The sequence below is a fragment of the Ascaphus truei genome, chromosome 7, assembly GCF_040206685.1.
Source record: "Ascaphus truei isolate aAscTru1 chromosome 7, aAscTru1.hap1, whole genome shotgun sequence".
NCBI lineage: Eukaryota > Metazoa > Chordata > Amphibia > Anura > Ascaphidae > Ascaphus > Ascaphus truei.
Genome location: NC_134489.1, coordinates 38,432,836 through 38,453,151, shown reverse-complemented (window position 1 = coordinate 38,453,151; position 20,316 = coordinate 38,432,836). Strand labels below are relative to the sequence as shown.

Sequence of the window (20,316 nt, the reverse complement as noted above, 5' to 3'; positions counted from 1 at the left end):
AGGGCACAGAAGTGGGAGGGGTGGAGGGCACAGAAGTGGGAGGGGTGGAGGGCACAGAAGTGGGAGGGGTGGAGGGCACAGAAGTGGGAGGGGGGGCAGTGGAGGGCACAGAAGTGGGAGGGGGGGCAGTGGAGGGCACAGAAGTGGGAGGGGGGGCAGTGGAGGGCACAGAAGTGGGAGGGGGGGCAGTGGAGGGCACAGAAGTGGGAGGGGGGGCAGTGGAGGGCACAGAAGTGGGAGGGGGGGCAGTGGAGGGCACAGAGGTGGGAGGGGGGGGGCAGTGGAGGGCACAGAGGTGGGAGGGGGGGGGCAGTGGAGGGCACAGAGGTGGGAGGGGGGGGGCAGTGGAGGGCACAGAGGTGGGAGGGGGGGGCAGTGGAGGGCACAGAGGTGGGAGGGGGAGGGCACAGAGGTGGGAGGGGGGGCAGTGGAGGGCACAGAGGTGGGAGGGGGGGGCAGTGGAGGGCACAGAGGTGGGAGGGGGGGGCAGTGGAGGGCACAGAGGTGGGAGGGGGGGGGGGCAGTGGAGGGCACAGAGGTGGGAGGGGGGGGGGCAGTGGAGGGCACAGAGGTGGGAGGGGGGGGGCAGTGGAGGGCACAGAGGTGGGAGGGGGGGCAGTGGAGGGCACAGAGGTAGGAGGGGGGGGCAGTGGAGGGCACAGAGGTAGGAGGGGGGGGCAGTGGAGGGCACAGAGGTAGGAGGGGGGGGGGCAGTGGAGGGCACAGAGGTGGGAGGGGGGGGCAGTGGAGGGCACAGAGGTGGGAGGGGGGGGCAGTGGAGGGCACAGAGGTGGGAGGGGGGGGGGGCAGTGGAGGGCACAGAGGTGGGAGGGGGGGCAGTGGAGGGCACAGAGGTGGGAGGGGGGGGGCAGTGGAGGGCTCAGGTGGGAGGGGGGCAGTGGAGGGCACAGAGGTGGGAGGGGGGGCAGTGGAGGGCACAGAGGTGGGAGGGGGCAGTGGAGGGCACAGAGTTGGGAGGGGGGGCAATGGAGGGCACAGAGTTGGGAGGGGGGGCAATGGAGGGCACAGAGGTGGGAGGAGGGCAGGAGAGGGCACAGAGTTGGGAGGGGGGGCAGTGGAGGGCACAGAGGTGGGAGGGGGGGCAGTGGAGGGCACAGAGGTGGGAGGGGGGCAGTGGAGGGCACAGAGGTGGGAGGGGGGGCAGTGGAGGGCACAGAGGTGGGAGGGGGCAGTGGAGGGCACAGAGGTGGGAGGGGGGGGGCAGTGGAGGGCACAGAGGTGGGAGGGGGGGGCAATGGAGGGCACAGAGTTGGGAGGGGGGGCAATGGAGGGCACAGAGTTGGGAGGGGGGGCAGTGGAGGGCACAGAGGTGGGAGGGGGGGCAGTGGAGGGCACAGAGGTGGGAGGGGGGGCAGTGGAGGGCACAGAGGTGGGAGGGGGGCAGTGGAGGGCACAGAGGTGGGAGGGGGGGGGCAGTGGAGGGCACAGAGGTGGGGGGGGCAGTGGAGGGCACAGAGGTGGGAGGGGGGGGGCAGTGGAGGGCACAGAGGTGGGAGGGGGGGGGCAGTGGAGGGCACAGAGGTGGGGGGGGCAGTGGAGGGCACAGAGGTAGGAGGGGGGGCAGTGGAGGGCACAGAGGTGGAGGGCACAGAGGTGGGAGGGGGGGCAGTGGAGGGCACAGAGGTGGGAGGGGGGGACAGTGGAGGGCACAGAGTTGGGAGGGGGGGCAGTGGAGGGCACAGAGGTGGGAGGGGGGGCAGTGGAGGGCACAGAGTTGGGAGGGGGGACAGTGGAGGGCACAGAGTTGGGAGGGGGGACAATGGAGGGCACAGAGTTGGGAGGGGGGGCAATGGAGGGCACAGAGTTGGGAGGGGGGCAGTGGAGGGCACAGAGGTGGGAGGGGGGGCAGTGGAGGGCACAGAGGTGGGAGGGGTGGAGGGCACAGAGGTGGGAGGGGTGGAGGGCACAGAGGTGGGAGGGGGGGCAATGGAGGGCACAGAGTTGGGAGGGGGGCAGTGGAGGGCACAGAGGTGGGAGGGGGGGGGCAGTGGAGGGCACAGAGTTGGGAGGGGGGCAATGGAGGGCACAGAGTTGGGAGGGGGGCAGTGGAGGGCACAGAGTTGGGAGGGGGGCAGTGGAGGGCACAGAGGTGGGAGGGGGGGCAGTGGAGGGCACAGAGGTGGGAGGGGGGCAGTGGAGGGCACAGAGGTGGGAGGGGGGCAGTGGAGGGCACAGAGGTGGGAGGGGGGACAGTGGAGGGCACAGAGGTGGGAGGGGGGGCAGTGGAGGGCACAGAGGTGGGAGGGGGGGCAGTGGAGGGCACAGAGGTGGGAGGGGGGGCAGTGGAGGGCACAGAGGTGGGAGGGGGGGCAGTGGAGGGCACAGAGGTGGGAGGGGGGGCAGTGGAGGGCACAGAGGTGGGAGGGGGGGCAGTGGAGGGCACAGAGGTGGGAGGGGGGCAGTGGAGGGCACAGAGGTGGGACGGGGGGCAGTGGAGGGCACAGAGTTTGGAGGGGGGGCAATGGAGGGCACAGAGGTGGGAGGAGGGCAGGAGAGGGCACAGAGGTGGGAGGGGGGCAGTGGAGGGCACAGAGTTGGGAGGGGGCAGTGGAGGGCACAGAGGTGGGAAGGGGGGCAGTGGAGGGCACAGAGGTGGGAGGGGGGGCAGTGGAGGGCACAGAGGTGGGAGGGGGGGCAGTGGAGGGCACAGAGGTGGGAGGGGGGGGCAGTGGAGGGCACAGAGGTGGGAGGGGGGGGGGCAATGGAGGGCACAGAGTTGGGAGGGGGGGCAGTGGAGGGCACAGAGTTGGGAGGGGGGGCAGTGGAGGGCACAGAGGTGGGAGGGGGGGCAGTGGAGGGCACAGAGGTGGGAGGGGGGCAGTGGAGGGCACAGAGGTGGGAGGGGGGCAGTGGAGGGCACAGAGGTGGGGCAGTGGAGGGCACAGAGGTGGGAGGGGGGGCAGTGGAGGGCACAGAGGTGGGAGGGGGCAGTGGAGGGCACAGAGGTGGGAGGGGGGGCAGTGGAGGGCACAGAGGTGGGAGGGGGGGCAGGAGAGGGCACAGAGGTGGGAGGGGGCGTAGGACAGGGCACAGAGGTGGGAGAGGGCACAGGAGTTCGAGGGGACAGGAGAGGGCTCAGAGGTGGGAGAGGGCACAGGGGTAGGAGGGCACAGGAGTGGGAGGGGGCAGGAGAGGGCACAGGGGTAGGAGGGTGCAGGAGAAGGGCACAGGGGTAGGCGGGTACAGGAGAAGGACACAGGGGTAGGAGGGTGCAGGAGAAGGGCACAGGGGTAGGAGGGTGCAGGAGAAGGGCACAGGGGTGGAATGGTGTACAGGGGTAGGAGGGGGCAAAGGAGTAGGAGGGGGCACAGGGGTGGGATGGGGTAGGCAAGGCACAGGGGTACAAGGTGGAACGAGAGGGCATAGGGGTAGGAGGGGGTAGAGAGGGCACAGTGTTAGGAGGGGGTAGGGAAGGCAAAGCGGTAGGAAGAGGGTAGGGAGGGCACAGGGGTAGGAGGGGGAAAGGAGGAGGCAGGGAGGGCACAGGGGTGGGAGGGGGTCGGAGAGGACACGTGTCGGAGGAGGCACAGGGGTGGGAGGTGGTAGGGAGGGCATATGGGTAGGAGGGGGGCAGTAGAGGGCACAGGGGCAGGAGGGGAGTAGTGAGGACACAGGGGTAGGAACAGATACTGGGAGAAGGGGACAAGAGAAGATACAAAAAGGCTGCACTTTTCTTCAGAAATGTATTTGGTGTGACTGTGAGCCACCAAATCACCTTGTCCCATGTCACAGCAATGTTATTTCTCCTCTGACACAGAAAAGGCGGGTTGCAGATCTCCTAGCGAGCTACATCCCCGAGGATGAGGCCCTGCTGCTCAAAAATGGCAGGTAACCCAGGCCGTGCTCCGTATTCCTCTCTTTCCTGCACCCCATTTATGTGCCCCAGCGTAACAATGCACAGAACAGACTTTACAGAGGTTTCATGGAGCAACGTGTAAGATCTTCATAGATGTAGCAGTACAAAAGATTGTAGCTCATCTCCTCTGCAGATGTGCTAACCAGCGCTGAAACGTCAATCCATGTTGGTCCAGTAAAAGGTATCACAACCTGCACCGGACTTCCACATCTCCAGGACCAACACAGATCCCTCCCCCCAGCAATAAGCCACTTTGTTTTCCCCCGGCAGGTACGCCTGCACCGTGTGCTATCACCGGCCCGTGTTTGACACCCTCGGGATGCTGTCAGTGCACAGGAATGGAAAGAAACATGTAACCAGTGAGTTAATGCGGCTCGCCAACAAGGGGTTAATCCAGGGGTGGCCCATTCCCAGTCCTCACGGGCCACCAACTGGTCAGGTTTTCAGGATATCCCTGCTTCAGTACAGGTGGCTCAATCAGTGGCTCAGTCTTCGACTGGCGAACTGCAGCCCTCAAGGACCACCAGCAGACCCGGTTTTCAGGATATCCTTGCTTCAGCACAGGTGGTGCAGTTTTCGACTGAGCCACTGATTGAGCCACCTGTGCTGAAGCAGGGATTTCCTGAAAACCGGGCCTGCTGGTGGTCCTTGAGGGCTGGAGTTGGACCACCCCTGTCCTGCCGGCACTCCTATTCTCCATGACGCCCCCTTTGTGCCGGCACTCCTATTCTCCATGACGTCCCCTTTGTGCCGGGACTCCTATTCTCCATGACGGCCCCTTTGTGCCGGCACTCCTAGTCTCCATGACGTCCCCTTTGTGCCGGCACTCCTATTCTCCATGACGTCCCCTTTGTGCCGGCACTCCTATTCTCCATGACGGCCCCTTTGTGCCGGCACTCCTATTCTCCATGACGCCCCCTTTGTGCCGGCACTCCTATTCTCCATGACGTCCCCTTTGTGCCGGGACTCCTATTCTCCATGACGGCCCCTTTGTGCCGGCACTCCTAGTCTCCATGACGTCCCCTTTGTGCCGGCACTCCTATTCTCCATGACGTCCCCTTTGTGCCGGCACTCCTATTCTCCATGACGGCCCCTTTGTGCCGGCACTCCTATTCTCCATGACGGCCCCTTTGTGCCGGCACTCCTATTCTCCATGACGGCCCCTTTGTGCCGGCACTCCTATTCTCCATGACGGCCCCTTTGTGCCGGCACTCCTAGTCTCCATGAAGTCCCCTTTGTGCCGGCACTCCTATTCTCCATGACGGCCCCTTTGTGCCGGCACTCCTATTCTCCATGACGTCCCCTTTGTGCCGGCACTCCTAGTCTCCATGACGTCCCCTTTGTGCCGGCACTCCTATTCTCCATGACGCCCCCTTTGTGCCGGCGCTCCTAGTCTCCATGACGTCCCCTTTGTGCCGGCACTCCTATTCTCCATGACGTCCCCTTTGTGCCGGCACTCCAATTCTCCATGACGTCCCCTATGTGCCGGCACTCCTATTCTCCATGAAGTCCCCTTTGTGCCGGCACTCCTATTCTCCATGACGTCCCCTTTGTGCCGGCACTCCTATTCTCCATGACTTCCCCTTTGTGCCGGCACTCCTATTCTCCATGACGTCCCCTTTGTGCCGGCACTCCTATTCTCCATGACGGCCCCTTTGTGCCGGCACTCCTATTCTCCATGACGTCCCCTTTGTGCCGGCACTCCTATTCTCCATGACGTCCCCTTTGTGCCGGCACTCCTATTCTCCATGACGGCCCCTTTGTGCCGGCACTCCTATTCTCCATGACGTCCCCTTTGTGCCGGCACTCCTATTCTCCATGACGGCCCCTTTGTGCCGGCACTCCTATTCTCCATGACGTCCCCTTTGTGCCGGCACTCCTATTCTCCATGACGTCCCCTTTGTGCCGGCACTCCTAGTCTCCATGACGTCCCCTCTCTCCTCCCGCAGGTCTGCAGCGGTTTTATGGCAAGAAGACCGAACATGAGAATGAGATCCAGAAGCGAAGGCACCAGGAGCGGGTCCGAGCGGAGGAGGCAGGAGAGCAGGTTCAGGCTTTGTGCTGGTTATGGGGTCTAGGTATCAATGTGGGACTCGTCCCTCTGCCAGCAAAGGGTTTAAAGGTTCAAAATATTAAATAGGGCGTCTTGTAGAAAGTCAGAACAGTGGTACACTTTAAGAATTCTTAAATTTCCTCCTCCCCCCCCCCCTCCCTCATGTACCTTTAAAATGTTACACAATGTCAATGTTCATAATAGGAACTGCACATTGTGGTTTTTTTTTAATAAATCAGTTCTGTACTATGAGAAAATATTTGTAGCATTTAAATAAGCAAAAAAAAACCCAACAACTCTGAATTACATTTTAATGTATTATAATGTAATAAGCATTTTTTTGTTTGTATAGCAACCATTTACCAAGTCACATCCCCTTCCTCTTCTGAAACAGGCTCTGGCACACCCATTTTTGAGCCCTACCCTCTATAGCAGTGCACCAATTGTATCCAGTGACTGCCTGGTCACATGATCTTCCCCACAGAACTTGGCATCTTTGGTCCTCTTCTGCTGCACTGACGGCCATTTAGTGAACCCCCGAGCCGAATCTTCGCTGATCGATCGGCAACGTAGCTAATTACTCATTGTGTGGATTGTATTGATGCACATATTAAAGGGGGGGGGGGAATTAAATTTTAAAAAACCCGTCAGCTTGGACTGCTGCTTTAAATAAAGCTCTTTACGTGCCCTAAATGTCTCTCCGGAGTGGCAGCAGCAGCTTGGATTGGTGATGTTATTTGTGAGCGTGAAATGCATTGAGGTTAATGTCTCCGGTTTTAGCTTCTCCTGCAACAGCGCATAAATTATCACATGTGCGCACGTTCGCACGTCTCAGACAGGTCTGCAGCCCTGCCCTTCCCCATTATCTCTTAGCATACAGTGCTTCCGCTGCAGCAGGGGATTCTGGGTAATGGCATGCAAAGTGTGTTACTTTTGACTTCTTATCCATTTTAACAGCCTCCCGCTTCACATTGCAAAACCAGTATAACCAGTCTCACGCTGATGAGACCCAAAAGGTGGAAAGAGCTGTCTGCGAGTAGGGTTACTGGCTCTGCACTTCTGTAACCCAGGCTGGGCTGAGACGCTGTGTAAAGCGGCCGGCGTACGCTTATAGGGATCCATGTTAAAATGGATAGGAAGCAAAAAGTGACACTGTGTGAGTGATCATTTGCATGTCATTTACCCAGCATCCCTGGCGGTAGTGGAGTATGGGGAGAGGCAGGGTTTGCGGAGCCGTCTGACATGTGACACGTCCTCATAAGTGTGTGACATTTGTGTATGTTGGGGGGGTTTGCCACTTTTTTACTCGCCATCAGCTGCTTTGGGGACCTGGCCGGCCACGGTACTGACCTGTGCTTTGCCTCACTGCTGGTGTGAGAGAGGAACGTGGGGAGGGGGAGTGAGCGTTAGATGGGGTATCTGAGACGCACTCTTGCCCCTTCTGCACTGGATAAACCGTCCGGCCCCATACCAGTGAATGTCTCGGAGAGGCCCATATCTAGCGGTGTTACGCTGTAAGATGCCTTCTTCCACGCAGCACATTCACTTGCATGGTCCATATTTAACGAGCCATGCTGGACGGTGTCTTACAGAGACCCACCACTTAGTAAACATGTCCCACGGTGTCCCCCATGGCATGAGAAGTGATGGCCGACCTCTGCGGGGGCTGCACACTGGGCTAGGAGGAAGGGTCCAACCTCTTTTCCTGCTTCCTCCAGGCCCCTCCTGCTCCTCTGCTGGCCCAGACGCGGAGGATTACCCAGCGGGCTCTGCTGAAACAGGCGCCATACAACAGCTGCTGCGCACGCAACAGGTACAGACTCGTCGGGAGCGCAGGCTTTGCCGGGGCAGAGAAACCTTCAGACTCACCATAATTAAATGTATTGTGCCGGAATACCCAGCCTGGGTCTAGGACGCGTAGTCGCGGCCGGCGATTAGGCACAGGACATCTCTCCGCCGGCCGTTTCGCCGCCAAGGTAAACCCCTAACCTTGCCCTACAAAAACGTAATCTTAACCCCGTAATACTAACACTACACCCTACCCTAAATACCTTATTCCCTTACCCCAAAACCCCTTACCGCTAAAACCCCTTCAGTGAAGGTACCTTATTGTCGAAATGGCTGGTGGCTGTGTGTCCAGCGGCGACTGCGGTGAAGGGTCCGTTGGCGGCCAGACATTGGCGCTGACTTGGTCGCGGCAAATTTTCCGTGACATGTTTGATTCCGGCCTGGGTCATTGTGGTGCAGTAGGCTTTTTTGTAGTTGTAATGTAGTTCGGTGACCTATGGTATAATGTATCTGGAGTTCACTGCCCGTGTGGGGGTCACTTTCCTAACCCCTGCTATAAAGCTAGTGTTTCATATCTCCGGTGTTGGTTGCTGGCATGGAGTGCCGCGCTCGCCTTTGTGTTGGTTTAGCCGCCGGCAGCAGAATCAGAGAGCCGACGCCAATCTTTTACCTGGCAGATCAGGAGCCAGCGGTGGGAGAGCCAGTTCTTCAGGGTCACGTCCATCTTCTGCCACCTCCGTGAGTCTTACCCAGAGTGGGCATCCAGGCCACCCTCACAGCGAGTCCAGTGCACTTCACACCACCTCCGAGCAATCCCTTCCTGGACACAGCGGCAGCTCCCCAGGTGAGAAGTGAACGAACGGCAGCATGCGACAAAGGGTTCGTGGCTGAGACATAATGTGTCTTTAGCCGGGTGATGGAAAGTAGCCTCTTGTTTGCCTGTTTCAACTTTGCTACTTCCTGAAGCTACTGATATTTCCCAACCAAACCAGATGAGATGCAATGACCACCCCATTCTGTTCCTTGCATGTAATAGACTTCAAAATCACCCTAGTCCTCTAAAATCAGTGGTTCCCAAGTCTAGTCCTCAAGGGTCCCCTAACCGGCCAGGTTTTAAGGCTATCCCTGCTTGAGTACAGGAGGTTCAATCAAAATGATGAGCCACTGATTTGAGCCACCTGTGCTCATGCGAGGATGTCCTTAAAACCTGTTGGTGGCCCCTGAGGACTGGAGTTGGCTGCCCCCTGCTGTAGATGGGTTATTTCTGGGCACCTAGTAGAGAAGTCGGAGGCTCTTCCACTTTCTGACAGCTCTGTTATATGTTGGTCATTGGGACTGCAGATTGAAACTTGTTTTGTGGGCACTGGTGGGTGATTGCTGAATTGAATCATTGGCATGTGTCTATGCGTGTGACGTGTACAGCTACACGGTGTCTCAGCAAGGGGCTGCAGGCATAGATCTCTCTGCTGACATGTTGCCTATTTCCACCCATCCAGATGTCGGGGAGCAGAAGTCCTCGAAGGGCAAGGAGAGAGTCCGACGAAAGAAGGGTGAAGAGCTATCGGGCAGAGCGGAGAACAGCACCACTGACCCAGACACAGAGAGAGCCCTCCAGCACTACCTCCGGCTGAAAAGGTAGGAACGTACTGCAGTGTGCAGGGTCCTCTGTCAGTGAATGAGTTAGTGTACTCAGCTCTCACTCAAACTCTGCCAGTGAATACGTTGGTATACTCCACTCACTCTCCCTCTGCCAGTGAATAGATGTGTACCTACTACCTCTCACGCTCACCTTCCCACTCCACAGCTCCGGTTGGATCCCGGATGGCTCTGGGAAGTGGGTGAAAGACCAGAACGTAGAGTTTGACTCCGATGAAGAGGAGCCGCCCACGCTCCCATCCTCCTGACCACCCAGAAGGTCTCAGAGCAATAGATTGAAAGGGGTCTTGACTGTCAGCTGAGGCCAATATCCACCATGTAAATAAAACCCTCTGTTACTCGGACTAGTTTCTATCAAGTACTAAAACCCCCAGAGAAGTTCAAGCCACTGACTTGAAATGACTGCGTGTCTCAGCCCAGAGCTCCCTTTTCCTGCAAATCCGCACTTTCTAGAACTACGGAGAGAATCGGGCAGCAGACGAGGGGGGCGGGTTCCTCGTCATAGTAAGTGGGGGGGGGGGTTGCTTTTCGCAGCCTAACGTTACAGAATTACACAACTCTTCCAACGGACAAAGAGAAACTGATTGTAGGGCGAGGGCCCCAAGGATCGGGCTTCATATGTGAAGAGCCAGGGGGTACATTGTCGATAAGAGAGTAGACAGCAGTATATTCAACTGCAAGTCAATGATGGAGATCCGTCACACATCATCCAGTGCCATGCTCCCCAGTATCCCATTGATCCCAATTATCTCTGCTCTCTTATCTTTGTCAGGAGGCCCAGTGCTGGCTTCAGGGGGAGCTGAAGGAGCTAATTTAATGAATGTCAACCATACGTAAAGGTGTAATCTCCTCTGCCTCCTGCCAGAGGGCGCTGCAGGACAAGAACAGATACCCCCGCAATCATATTGTTCGTCTGTTTCACACGGATCCCACACGAGGTTATCTTTTTTTAATGCATTGCAGCCCATGCGACACTATGAAACAGATACATTTCATTATCTGTCTATTGAGGGCCATATTTATCAAGCGGTGCTATTTCGTGAGACGCCTTACAGCCAGGGCTCTTGAGCAGGTCGTGGAGGCCTATCCAGGTGTCCAATAGTGGGTTGGACCCAACTTCTGGGGTTCGGCTGCCTGGGCCCAGGACAGCGATCGAAGGGCTGACACCTGTTCAACCACGGCCCTGCTTACAGCCCATGTAAGTGAGCATGCCATAAGGTCTCCTCTAGTGCTGGAAGGTGTCATCTAATTGCACTGTTTAGTAAATAAGGGGTTAAATGTTATTTATATACTAGCGATATACTATTGCTCTATATAAACACAGAGGGGAGAAAGAGGCTCTGCCCTGGACTGCACTCGCGTCCAAAAAAACTATGAGAATGATAAGTTACCGGCAGAAATAGAGGAAGGAGGTGGATGCCCTGTAACAGACAGGCTATTGATGTGTGTGCGGTCCTAATTGCAGACAGTCCAAATTAGGGTAATCTACTACCAATCAGTGCATAATGTGCCAAGTCAAATCAATTTTAATTCGATCAAAATTAAATGAATAGCGCTAGATCTGCTGGATGAACATGCGAAGCCCCGGGTATAAATAACCGATATTGTTTAACAGCAGTGCTGGCTGGGATAGCTACGTAGTATTGCTACATAGTATTGATACTATTGAGTCTCAGATAGAAACTGGTGACAATGTTTACCTGCAAAGCCATATAAGCAGGCCTCACATTCCCCCGAGCAGGGCTGAATCAGCATGGAAGCAGACTTAGCTGCGTTACAGAATCAGCCTCTCTGGCAGTAACCGGGCCTCCATAGGGAGACCCCCAAATTCAACCAGGAACCTTGAAAACACCTGGTTGTGAGTGATCGGGTGGGGGGGGGGGGTCTGGGCTCCGAGAGGTATATTTGCTTGCTGAGCAAAGCTTTCCACGGGACCTTTCTATACATAACCCGATCCCCCTGCAGCCGCCTGCTGACTCCCCAGGGTATAAATACACGGCCTGGCACTCGCTGCTCATGACGGAAATAATTGGCAGACAGCTTCTCCTTAAGACTCTGCGGAGACGCGGAGGATCTGAATATCAGGACCCCCTGCTGGAGCGGGCGGTGGTGAGCCATGAATAGTCCCAGGTTGCATACGCACAGTGACTGCGGCTTAAAGCAGCAAAATGTCGCACTGCGCACGCTTTTTTGATTATTACAAGATTGAAGCAGGGGGTCTCCAGAGCAGGGATAGAGCAGAGCTGCTGCTAGGGGGCTGGGCAGCTTCCTCATCACGATAGGCTGCTGCTGGGTATAGTGCCCGCGACGTGGCCCAAAAACAAATGCATTGTCGCCGCTGCGTGCGTTTATGGTAAGCGCGACGGAGCGTCGCGAATTTTGGAAGCTGGCAATATTTGATTTTTCAAGGGCTGTCGTCTCATGTGACAGCCCCTGAACCAATCAAATGCCAGTAAGCCCGCAACGCCGCCGCAAAGCGAAATATAAGTTTCGCTAGCTGCGACGTCACCCATCGTGGGCACTATACGCGCGGCCTAATGCAGCCAATCAGGAGGAAGTGGCAGGAGCCTGGGGGTGGGGCCAAGGAGAGGAGGAAACGGCATAGGGAGGAGGGGTGTGTCTTGAGTACGTCCCACTCTTGTGTCCAGTATATTACTGTCAGAGGGGATTCAGAGAGGAAGGGCACTTCAAAATAAACGCCAAGAGCAAACCAGTTCAAAGTCATTTTATTTACATCCTTTACATACACACAACTTTTTTCCAAATATCCCCCCTCCCCCCCCCCCCACTTCCGTTGTGCAGAGCGGTGCAGGGTGTGCTCCTTCCTCGACGGCTCCTGGCTGGCATGGCAAGGGTTAAAGACGTCCTGAGATTCCAAGGGCCGCGCGCAGGGAGAATACACAAGAACCTTGTCCGGGTTACAATGTATCCATCAGGAGCAGGGGCTTAAGACTGCGACGGGCAGTGATACCCGAGGGGGGGGGGGGGGAGGAGAGACCGAATAATGGTGGGAGCATCGAGAAGGGATATACACAGGGGAAGAGATGGAGGGGATACACACAGGCATGTGAGGATAAGGGGACACAGTGACCTGAGGATAGGGGGTTATAACCGGGGTGGTCAACTCCAGTCCACAAGCCCTCCGCAACAGGTCAGGTTTTCAGGATATTCCGGCTTCTGCACAGGTGGCTCGGGCAGTCCCTGCTTCAGCACAGATGGCTCAATCAGAGGCTCAGTCATTGACTGAGCCACCTGTGCTGAAGGTGGGATATCCTGTTAACTTGACCTGTTGGGGGGGGGAGGCATGAGGACTGAGCACCCCTGGGTTATACAGCAGGGGGTATACATTGAAAGCACATACATCAGGAGGAATCCAGTGAGACACGATGTGAGGAGGGAGCAGAACTTATAGAAAAGGTGATGGGGCATCCTACACAGGGGACACCCCTACAATGGCTATTACACAATGCTGTGACCATGTGACAGCATGCTGGGGGGCATACAACAGGAGGGGCCAACTTCAGTCCTCAAGCGCCACCAACAGCTCGGGTTTTCAGGATATCCCTGCTTCAGCACAGGTGGCTCAATCAGAGGCTCTGTCGAAGCCTCTTGTGCTGAAGTAGGGACTTGATTTAGCCACCTGTGCTGAAGCTGGGATATCCTGAAAACCTGACCTGTTGGTGGCCCTTGAGGACTGGTGTTGGCCACCTCTGGCACAGAGGGACGGGAGCACAGGACACAGCACGGCTGACCCCTCACACTTTCTTCTGCTTGCGGCCTGTGAAGCAGAGAGGGAGAGAACAGATTACACAGGATTCTTAGTGGAGGAGCAGGCTGACGAGTTTGATATTCCCAGTGCTGCCCGGACCCTGTATAAGGAGCTCCTTCTGCCTTGGCACAGAGCGCTGTGTCTTCTGCTCCGAACATCACCACCAAGCTCCTGGTTTGCTGATGTCAGGAGCAGACAGGCGACATATTCCGCAGTCCCACTACGAGCGTCACAAAGTCTCAGTGTGATCAGATTGTGCATCAAAAACATCGTACTGCAGAGAGGGATTACATCATGTTTGGGGGACGAATAAAACCGATTTCATTGCCCTCTCTGATGTGATGGGATATATTATTATACTACTATGTTGTCTTATTATATATAGTGCCATCAGTGTACACAGTGTTGTACATACAATGTTTGTAGGCACAAGGAGACCCTGACACGCAGAGCTTGCAATCTAATTTTGATGCCTTAGGCACAGGGAGATAAAGTGACTCGGCCAAGCTCACAGGGAGCCTTTACCGGGAGTGTAACCAGGTCACAGGAAGTGACATCACCAGCCGGCTCCTCCTTCAACTATATTGTGCACCAACATTGCCATTGTATTTAGGATTACCAGGTGTCCAGTATTGAACTGGACTGTCCTATATATGGACACTTTCCAGTAAAAAATGAGAGGTGATACTGAACATGTATGTGTATACCGGTATTACCTCTCTGGGCGTGTATGTGTATACCGGTATTACCTCTCTGGGCGTGTATGTATATACCGGTATTACCTCTCTGGGCGTGTATGTGTATACCGGTATTACCTCTCTGGGTGTGTATGTGTATACCAGTATAACCTCTCTGGGCGTGTATGTGTATACCGGTATTACCTCTCTGGGTGTGTATGTGTATACCAGTATTACCTCTCTGGGTGTGTATGTGTATACCGGTATTACCTCTCTGGGTGTGTATGTGTATACCGGTATTACCTCTCTGGGCGTGTATGTGTATACCGGTATTACCTCTCTGGGCGTGTATGTGTATACCGGTATTACCTCTCTGGGCGTGTATGTGTATACCGGTATTACCTCTCTGGGCGTGTATGTGTATACCGGTATTACCTCTCTTGGTGTGTATGTGTATACCGGTATTACCTCTCTGGGCGTGTATGTGTATACCGGTATTACCTCTCTGGGCGTGTATGTGTATACCGGTATTATCTCTCTGGGTGTGTATGTGTATACCGGTATTACCTCTCTGGGCGTGTGTGTGTGTATACCAGTATTACCTCTCTGGGCGTGTATGTGTATACCGGTATTACCTCTCAGGGCGTGTACGTGTATACCGGTATTACCTCTCTGGGCGTGTATGTGTATACCGGTATTACCTCTCTGGACGTGTATGTGTATATACCGGTATTACCTCTCTGGGTGTGTATGTGTATGCCGGTATTACCTCTCTGGGCGTGTATGTGTATACCGGTATTACCTCTCTGGACGTGTATGTGTATACCGGTATTACCTCTCTGGTCGTGTATGTGTATGCCGGTATTACCTCTCTGGGCGTGTATGTGTATACCGGTGTTACCTCTCTGGTCGTGTATGTGTATATACCGGCATTACCTCTCTGGGTGTGTATGAGTATGCCGGTATTACCTCTCTGGGCGTGTATGTGTATGCCGGTATTACCTCTCTGGGCGTGTATGTGTATACCGGTATTACCTCTCTGGACGTGTATGTGTATACCGGTATTACCTCTCTGGTCGTGTATGTGTATGCCGGTATTACCTCTCTGGGCGTGTATGTGTATACCGGTATTACCTCTCTGGGCGTGTATGTGTATAGCGGTATTACCTCTCTGGGCGTGTATGTGTATAGCGGTATTACCACGCTGTATATGTATGTGTATGTGTATGTGTATACCGGTATTACCTCTCTGGGCGTGTATGTGTATACCGGTATTACCTCTCTGGACGTGTGTGTGTATACCGGTATTACCTCTCTGGGCGTGTATGTGTATACCGGTATTACCTCTCTGGGCGTGTATGTGTATACATGTATTACCTCTCTGGACGTGTATGTGTATACCAGTATTACCTCTCTGGACGTGTATGTGTATACCAGTATTACCTCTCTGAGCGTGTATGTGTATACCGGTATTACCTCTCTGGGCGTGTATGTGTATACCGGTATTACCTCTCTGGACATAGTGACCTGATCGGCCTGGGTGGCCGTGGGATTTCCCTGATCAGGGAGAGAGCAGGGCTGTTGCTAGGGGGCCGGGTAGCTTCCTCCATCCTGATTGCATTACCCAGCAGCAGCCAGCTAAATCAGGAGGTGGTGTCAAGAGCCTGGGGGTGGGGCCAAGGAGAGGAGGAAACCGCATGGAGAGGTGATAGGGGTGTGTGTCTCAAGCGCGTTGCACCTTTCACCATTGTGTCCAGAATTTTTGGAGAAGCCGTCTGGCAAGCCTAATTGTATTACATGGAAGCTCTGTGATATTCTGGGTTATAGATATAGATATGAATATATCACGGTGCATAGAAGGAGCCCCAGGGCTGATACTTACGGGATTCCAGGTTCCTGGTGATTGCTGAGGATGCTCGAGCCCTTGGTCCTTGCTGTGTGAAGTGGTACCCGAAGCGTACGATAGAAGGGCTGTTCTCCAGCATGGAGGCCATCTCCATCTCTACGGTGTCTCCCAGGTTTTGGTGCTGAGAGGGCAGAGCAGAGAATTGAACATGTTCCCCAGGGCGGCACAGGGGAACACACGTGGAGGATAGAGGGGCGAGGGTGGGGGGGCGCTCACGGGACACGCGAGGAACCGCTTCTACGCTTAAAGGGAAGAGGATGCATGAAACGGCATAAATAGAGTAAAGGAATTCCCAGACGGCTAAGAATGCTAAATACTCAATAGAAACACATTTAAATGGGGTCTGCATCCTCGGGAAAGAGTCGGACTACGTGGGCTGAGTGATCCTCAGCTGCCATCACTTTCTGTGTTTATCATATAGTATGAAGTATTTCCGTGTGTCTCTTCCCCATAGAGCTTACAATCTAAGTGTCTGTGCCTGAGACACAGAACGATCAAGGGACAAGCTCAAGCTCAGGAGTCGACACTGATCTCTATGTTAAGGTTTCAGATGCCCCCAGATTACAGGGGCATTATACTGTAGGACAGGGCTGGGGTCACGACTCCTATTCCTGATTTTCCGTGGCAAAGGGACATCACTACAGACTGACTAGGAGCTAACCCAGGGGTGGGCAACTCCAGTCCTCAAGGGCCAACAACAGGTCAGGTTTTAAGGATATCCCTGCTTCAGCACAGGTGGCTCAATCCTTCGACTGAGCCACTGATTGAGCCATCTGTGCTGAAGCAGGATATCCTGAAAACCTAACCTGTTGTTGGCCCTTGAGGACTGGAGTCATTGACAGAGCCACCTGCGCTGAAGCAGGGATATCCTCAAAAACAGACATGTTGGTGACCCTTGAGGACTGGAGTTGCCCACCCCCGAGTTAATTTATGGATTGATCTGAGCCTTCAGGAAAGGGTCTCGAGTTAACCATCATCCTTATGTAAAACCCAGATAAATCCAGTATTGGTAAAACCCAACAGAAATATCCCCCGGACCGAGATTCCGATTTCACGTCCCGATTTGTCCGGATCCATCCGGGCCGGGAAACGCGCGAAGGTAAATCCCAACGCGCGAGGCGCGCACAATTCATTTGCTTTCACACCCCAGACAGCAGCATTTCAGCTGCCGAATGAACAAGTGAGACGTCATCGTTACTAGAGAGCGGTGACACCGACACATCACCGAGGCATGAGGGGACCTCGCAGTCCTGGAGTAGTGTGCGCTGCCGAGACTACCGGGGACTCGGCCTTAGGGACATTACCTGGTTGTCCACCTTGAGCTCAGACAGGGTAGTGTTACTTTTCATGGCGCGGATAACGGACATCATCCCTGCGCTCGAGATGAAGTTGGACTCGATGTTCAGGCTCTGAAGGGTCTTGTTCTCCTTCAGCATTTCAGCCACTGCCTGCAGATACAGCGACACATAGTCAGGGAGAGGCGGCGCTGAATACACGGTCAGACTTTTATTACTGAACATGCTGTATACAGTGTAACTCCGAATCTCTCGGGATACGAACATGTGCTGTTTAAAGAGGCTGCGTATCTGTATCTCTATAAGCTCCCAGGCATCGTAATATACTGCACAGTATAATGGTGTTGAGTGTTGAGTACCTCTATACACTGATACTGAACATGCTGCACTGTATATTGATGCAGTGTCTCTATACACTGATAATGATCATGCTGCACTGTATAATGATGCTGAGTAGCTATATATTTACTGATTTAATCTCCATGTACAACACACTTTTAAGGTTTTGAAGTGTGCTGAGGAAAGTCTGCCGCGTGTTCTAGCACTTATTCATACTGCCGCGCGTCCTAACGCTTATTCATACTGCCGCGTGTCCTAACGCTTATTCATACTGCCGCGTGTCCTAACGCTTATTCATACTGCCGCTCGTCCTAACGCTTATTCATACTGCCGCGTGTCCTAACGCTTATTCATACTGCCGCGTGTCCTAACGCTTATTCATACTGCCGCTCGTCCTAACGCTTATTCATACTGCCGCTCGTCCTAACGCTTATTCATACTGCCGCGTGTCCTAACGCTTATTCATATTGCCGCGCGTCCTAACGCTTATTCATACTGCCGCGTGTCCTAACGCTTATTCATACTGCCGCGCGTCCTAACGCTTATTCATACTGCCGCGCGTCCTAACGCTTATTCATACTGCCGCGTGTCCTAACGCTTATTCATACTGCCGCTCGTCTTAACGCTTATTCATACTGCTGCTCGTCCTAACGCTTATTCATACTGCCGCGCGTCCTAACGCTTATTCATACTGCCGCTCGTCCTAACGCTTATTCATACTGCCGCGCGTCCTAACGCTTATTCATACTGCCGCTCGTCCTAACGCTTATTCATACTGCCGCTCGTCCTAACGCTTATTCATACTGCCGCGCGTCCTAACGCTTATTCATACTGCCGCGTGTCCTAACGCTTATTCATACTGCCGCTCGTCCTAACGCTTATTCATACTGCCGCGCGTCCTAACGCTTATTCATACTGCCGCTCGTCCTAACGCTTATTCATACTGCCGCGTGTCCTAACGCTTATTCATACTGCCGCGCGTCCTAACGCTTATTCATACTGCCGCGTGTCCTAACGCTTATTCATACTGCCGCGTGACCTAACGCTTATTCATACTGCCGCGCGTCCTAACGCTTATTCATACTGCCGCGCGTCCTAACGCTTATTCATACTGCCGCGTGTCCTAACGCTTATTCATACTGCCGCTCGTCCTAACGCTTATTCATACTGCTGCTCGTCCTAACGCTTATTCATACTGCCGCGCGTCCTAACGCTTATTCATACTGCCGCTCGTCCTAACGCTTATTCATACTGCCGCGCGTCCTAACGCTTATTCATACTGCCGCTCGTCCTAACGCTTATTCATACTGCCGCTCGTCCTAACGCTTATTCATACTGCCGCGCGTCCTAACGCTTATTCATACTGCCGCTCGTCCTAACGCTTATTCATACTGCCGCGCGTCCTAACGCTTATTCATACTGCCGCGTGTTCTAGCACTTATTCATACTGCCGCGCGTCCTAACGCTTATTCATACTGCCGCGCGTCCTAACGCTTATTCATACTGCCGCTCGTCCTAACGCTTATTCATACTGCCGCGCGTCCTAAAGCTTATTCATACTGCCGCGCGTCCTAACGCTTATTCATACTGCCGCGTGTCCTAATGCTTATTCATACTGCTGCGCGTCCTAACGCTTATTCATACTGCCGCTCGTCCTAACGCTTATTCATACTGCCGCGCGTTCTAGCGCTTATTCATACTGACGCGCGTCCTAACGCTTATTCATACTGCCGCTCGTCCTAACGCTTATTCATACTGCCGCGTGTCCTAACGCTTATTCATACTGCCGCGCGTCCTAACGCTTATTCATACTGCCGCGTGTCCTAACGCTTATTCATACTGCCGCGCGTCCTAACGCTTATTCATACTGACGCTCGTCCTAACGCTTATTCATACTGCCGCGCGTCCTAACGCTTATTCATACTGCCGCTCGTCCTAACGCTTATTCATACTGCCGCGTGTCCCAACGCTTATTCATACTGCCGCGCGTCCTAACGCTTATTCATACTGACGCTCGTCCTAACGCTTATTCATACTGCCGCGCGTCCTAACGCTTATTCATACTGCCGCGCGTCCTAACGCTTATTCATACTGCCGCGCGTCCTAACGCTTATTCATACTGCCGCGCGTCCTAACACTTATTCATACTGCCGCTCGTCCTAGCGCTTATTCATACTGCCGTGTGTCCCAACGCTTATTCATACTGCCGCGCGTCCTAACGCTTATTCATACTGCCGCTCGTCCTAACGCTTATTCATACTGCCGCGCGTCCTAACGCTTATTCATACTGCCGCGCGTCCTAACGCTTATTCATACTGCCGCGCGTCCTAACGCTTATTCATACTGCCGCGCGTCCCAACGCTTATTCATACTGCCGCGCGTCCTAACGCTTATTCATACTGCCGCTCGTCCTAACGCTTATTCATACTGCCGCTCGTCCTAACGCTTATTCATACTGCCGCGCGTCCTAACGCTTATTCATACTGCCGCGCGTCCTAACGCTTATTCATACTGCCGCGCGTCCTAACGCGTATTCATACTGCCGCGCGTCCTAACGCTTATTCATACTGCCGCGCGTCCTAACGCTTATTTATACTGCCGCTCGTCCTAACGCTTATTCATACTGCCGCGCGTCCTAACGCTTATTCATACTGCCGCTCGTCCTAACGCTTATTCATACTGCCGCGTGTCCTAACGCTTATTCATACTGCCGCGTGTCCTAACGCTTATTCATACTGCCGCTCGTCCTAACGCTTATTCATACTGCCGCGCGTCCTAACGCTTATTCATACTGCCGCGCGTCCTAACGCTTATTCATACTGCCGCTCGTCCTAACGCTTATTCATACTGCCGCTCGTCCTAACGCTTATTCATACTGCCGCGCGTCCTAACGCTTATTCATACTGCCGCGCGTCCTAACGCTTATTCATACTGCCGCTCGTCCTAACGCTTATTC

General features: G+C 54.7%; 2 protein-coding genes across 2 annotated transcripts in view; one reads left to right on the top strand and one right to left on the bottom strand.

Annotated features, from left to right (window-relative positions):
- The first annotated feature begins 3,623 nt into the window (after positions 1-3,623).
- On the top strand, positions 3,624-9,718 carry SCNM1 (sodium channel modifier 1). Its single transcript, XM_075607760.1, has 7 exons — positions 3,624-3,849; positions 4,148-4,236; positions 5,827-5,924; positions 7,649-7,743; positions 8,396-8,562; positions 9,215-9,353; positions 9,523-9,718. Exons 2-7 carry the CDS (start codon positions 4,197-4,199, stop codon positions 9,620-9,622), a joined length of 639 nt encoding a protein of 212 aa, XP_075463875.1. The 5' UTR covers positions 3,624-3,849; positions 4,148-4,196; the 3' UTR covers positions 9,623-9,718.
- A 2,366-nt stretch (positions 9,719-12,084) lies between these two features.
- The window catches only part of TMOD4 (tropomodulin 4), a 49,592-nt gene continuing 41,360 nt past the window's right edge, over positions 12,085-20,316 (bottom strand). The window contains exons 8-10 of the mRNA XM_075607759.1: positions 17,031-17,174; positions 15,703-15,847; positions 12,085-13,152 (exon numbers count right to left, since the gene is read on the bottom strand). Coding sequence (XP_075463874.1) covers positions 13,130-13,152; positions 15,703-15,847; positions 17,031-17,174 — 312 coding nt within the window. The 3' untranslated portion in view covers positions 12,085-13,129. The remainder of the gene's footprint in view (positions 13,153-15,702; positions 15,848-17,030; positions 17,175-20,316) is intronic.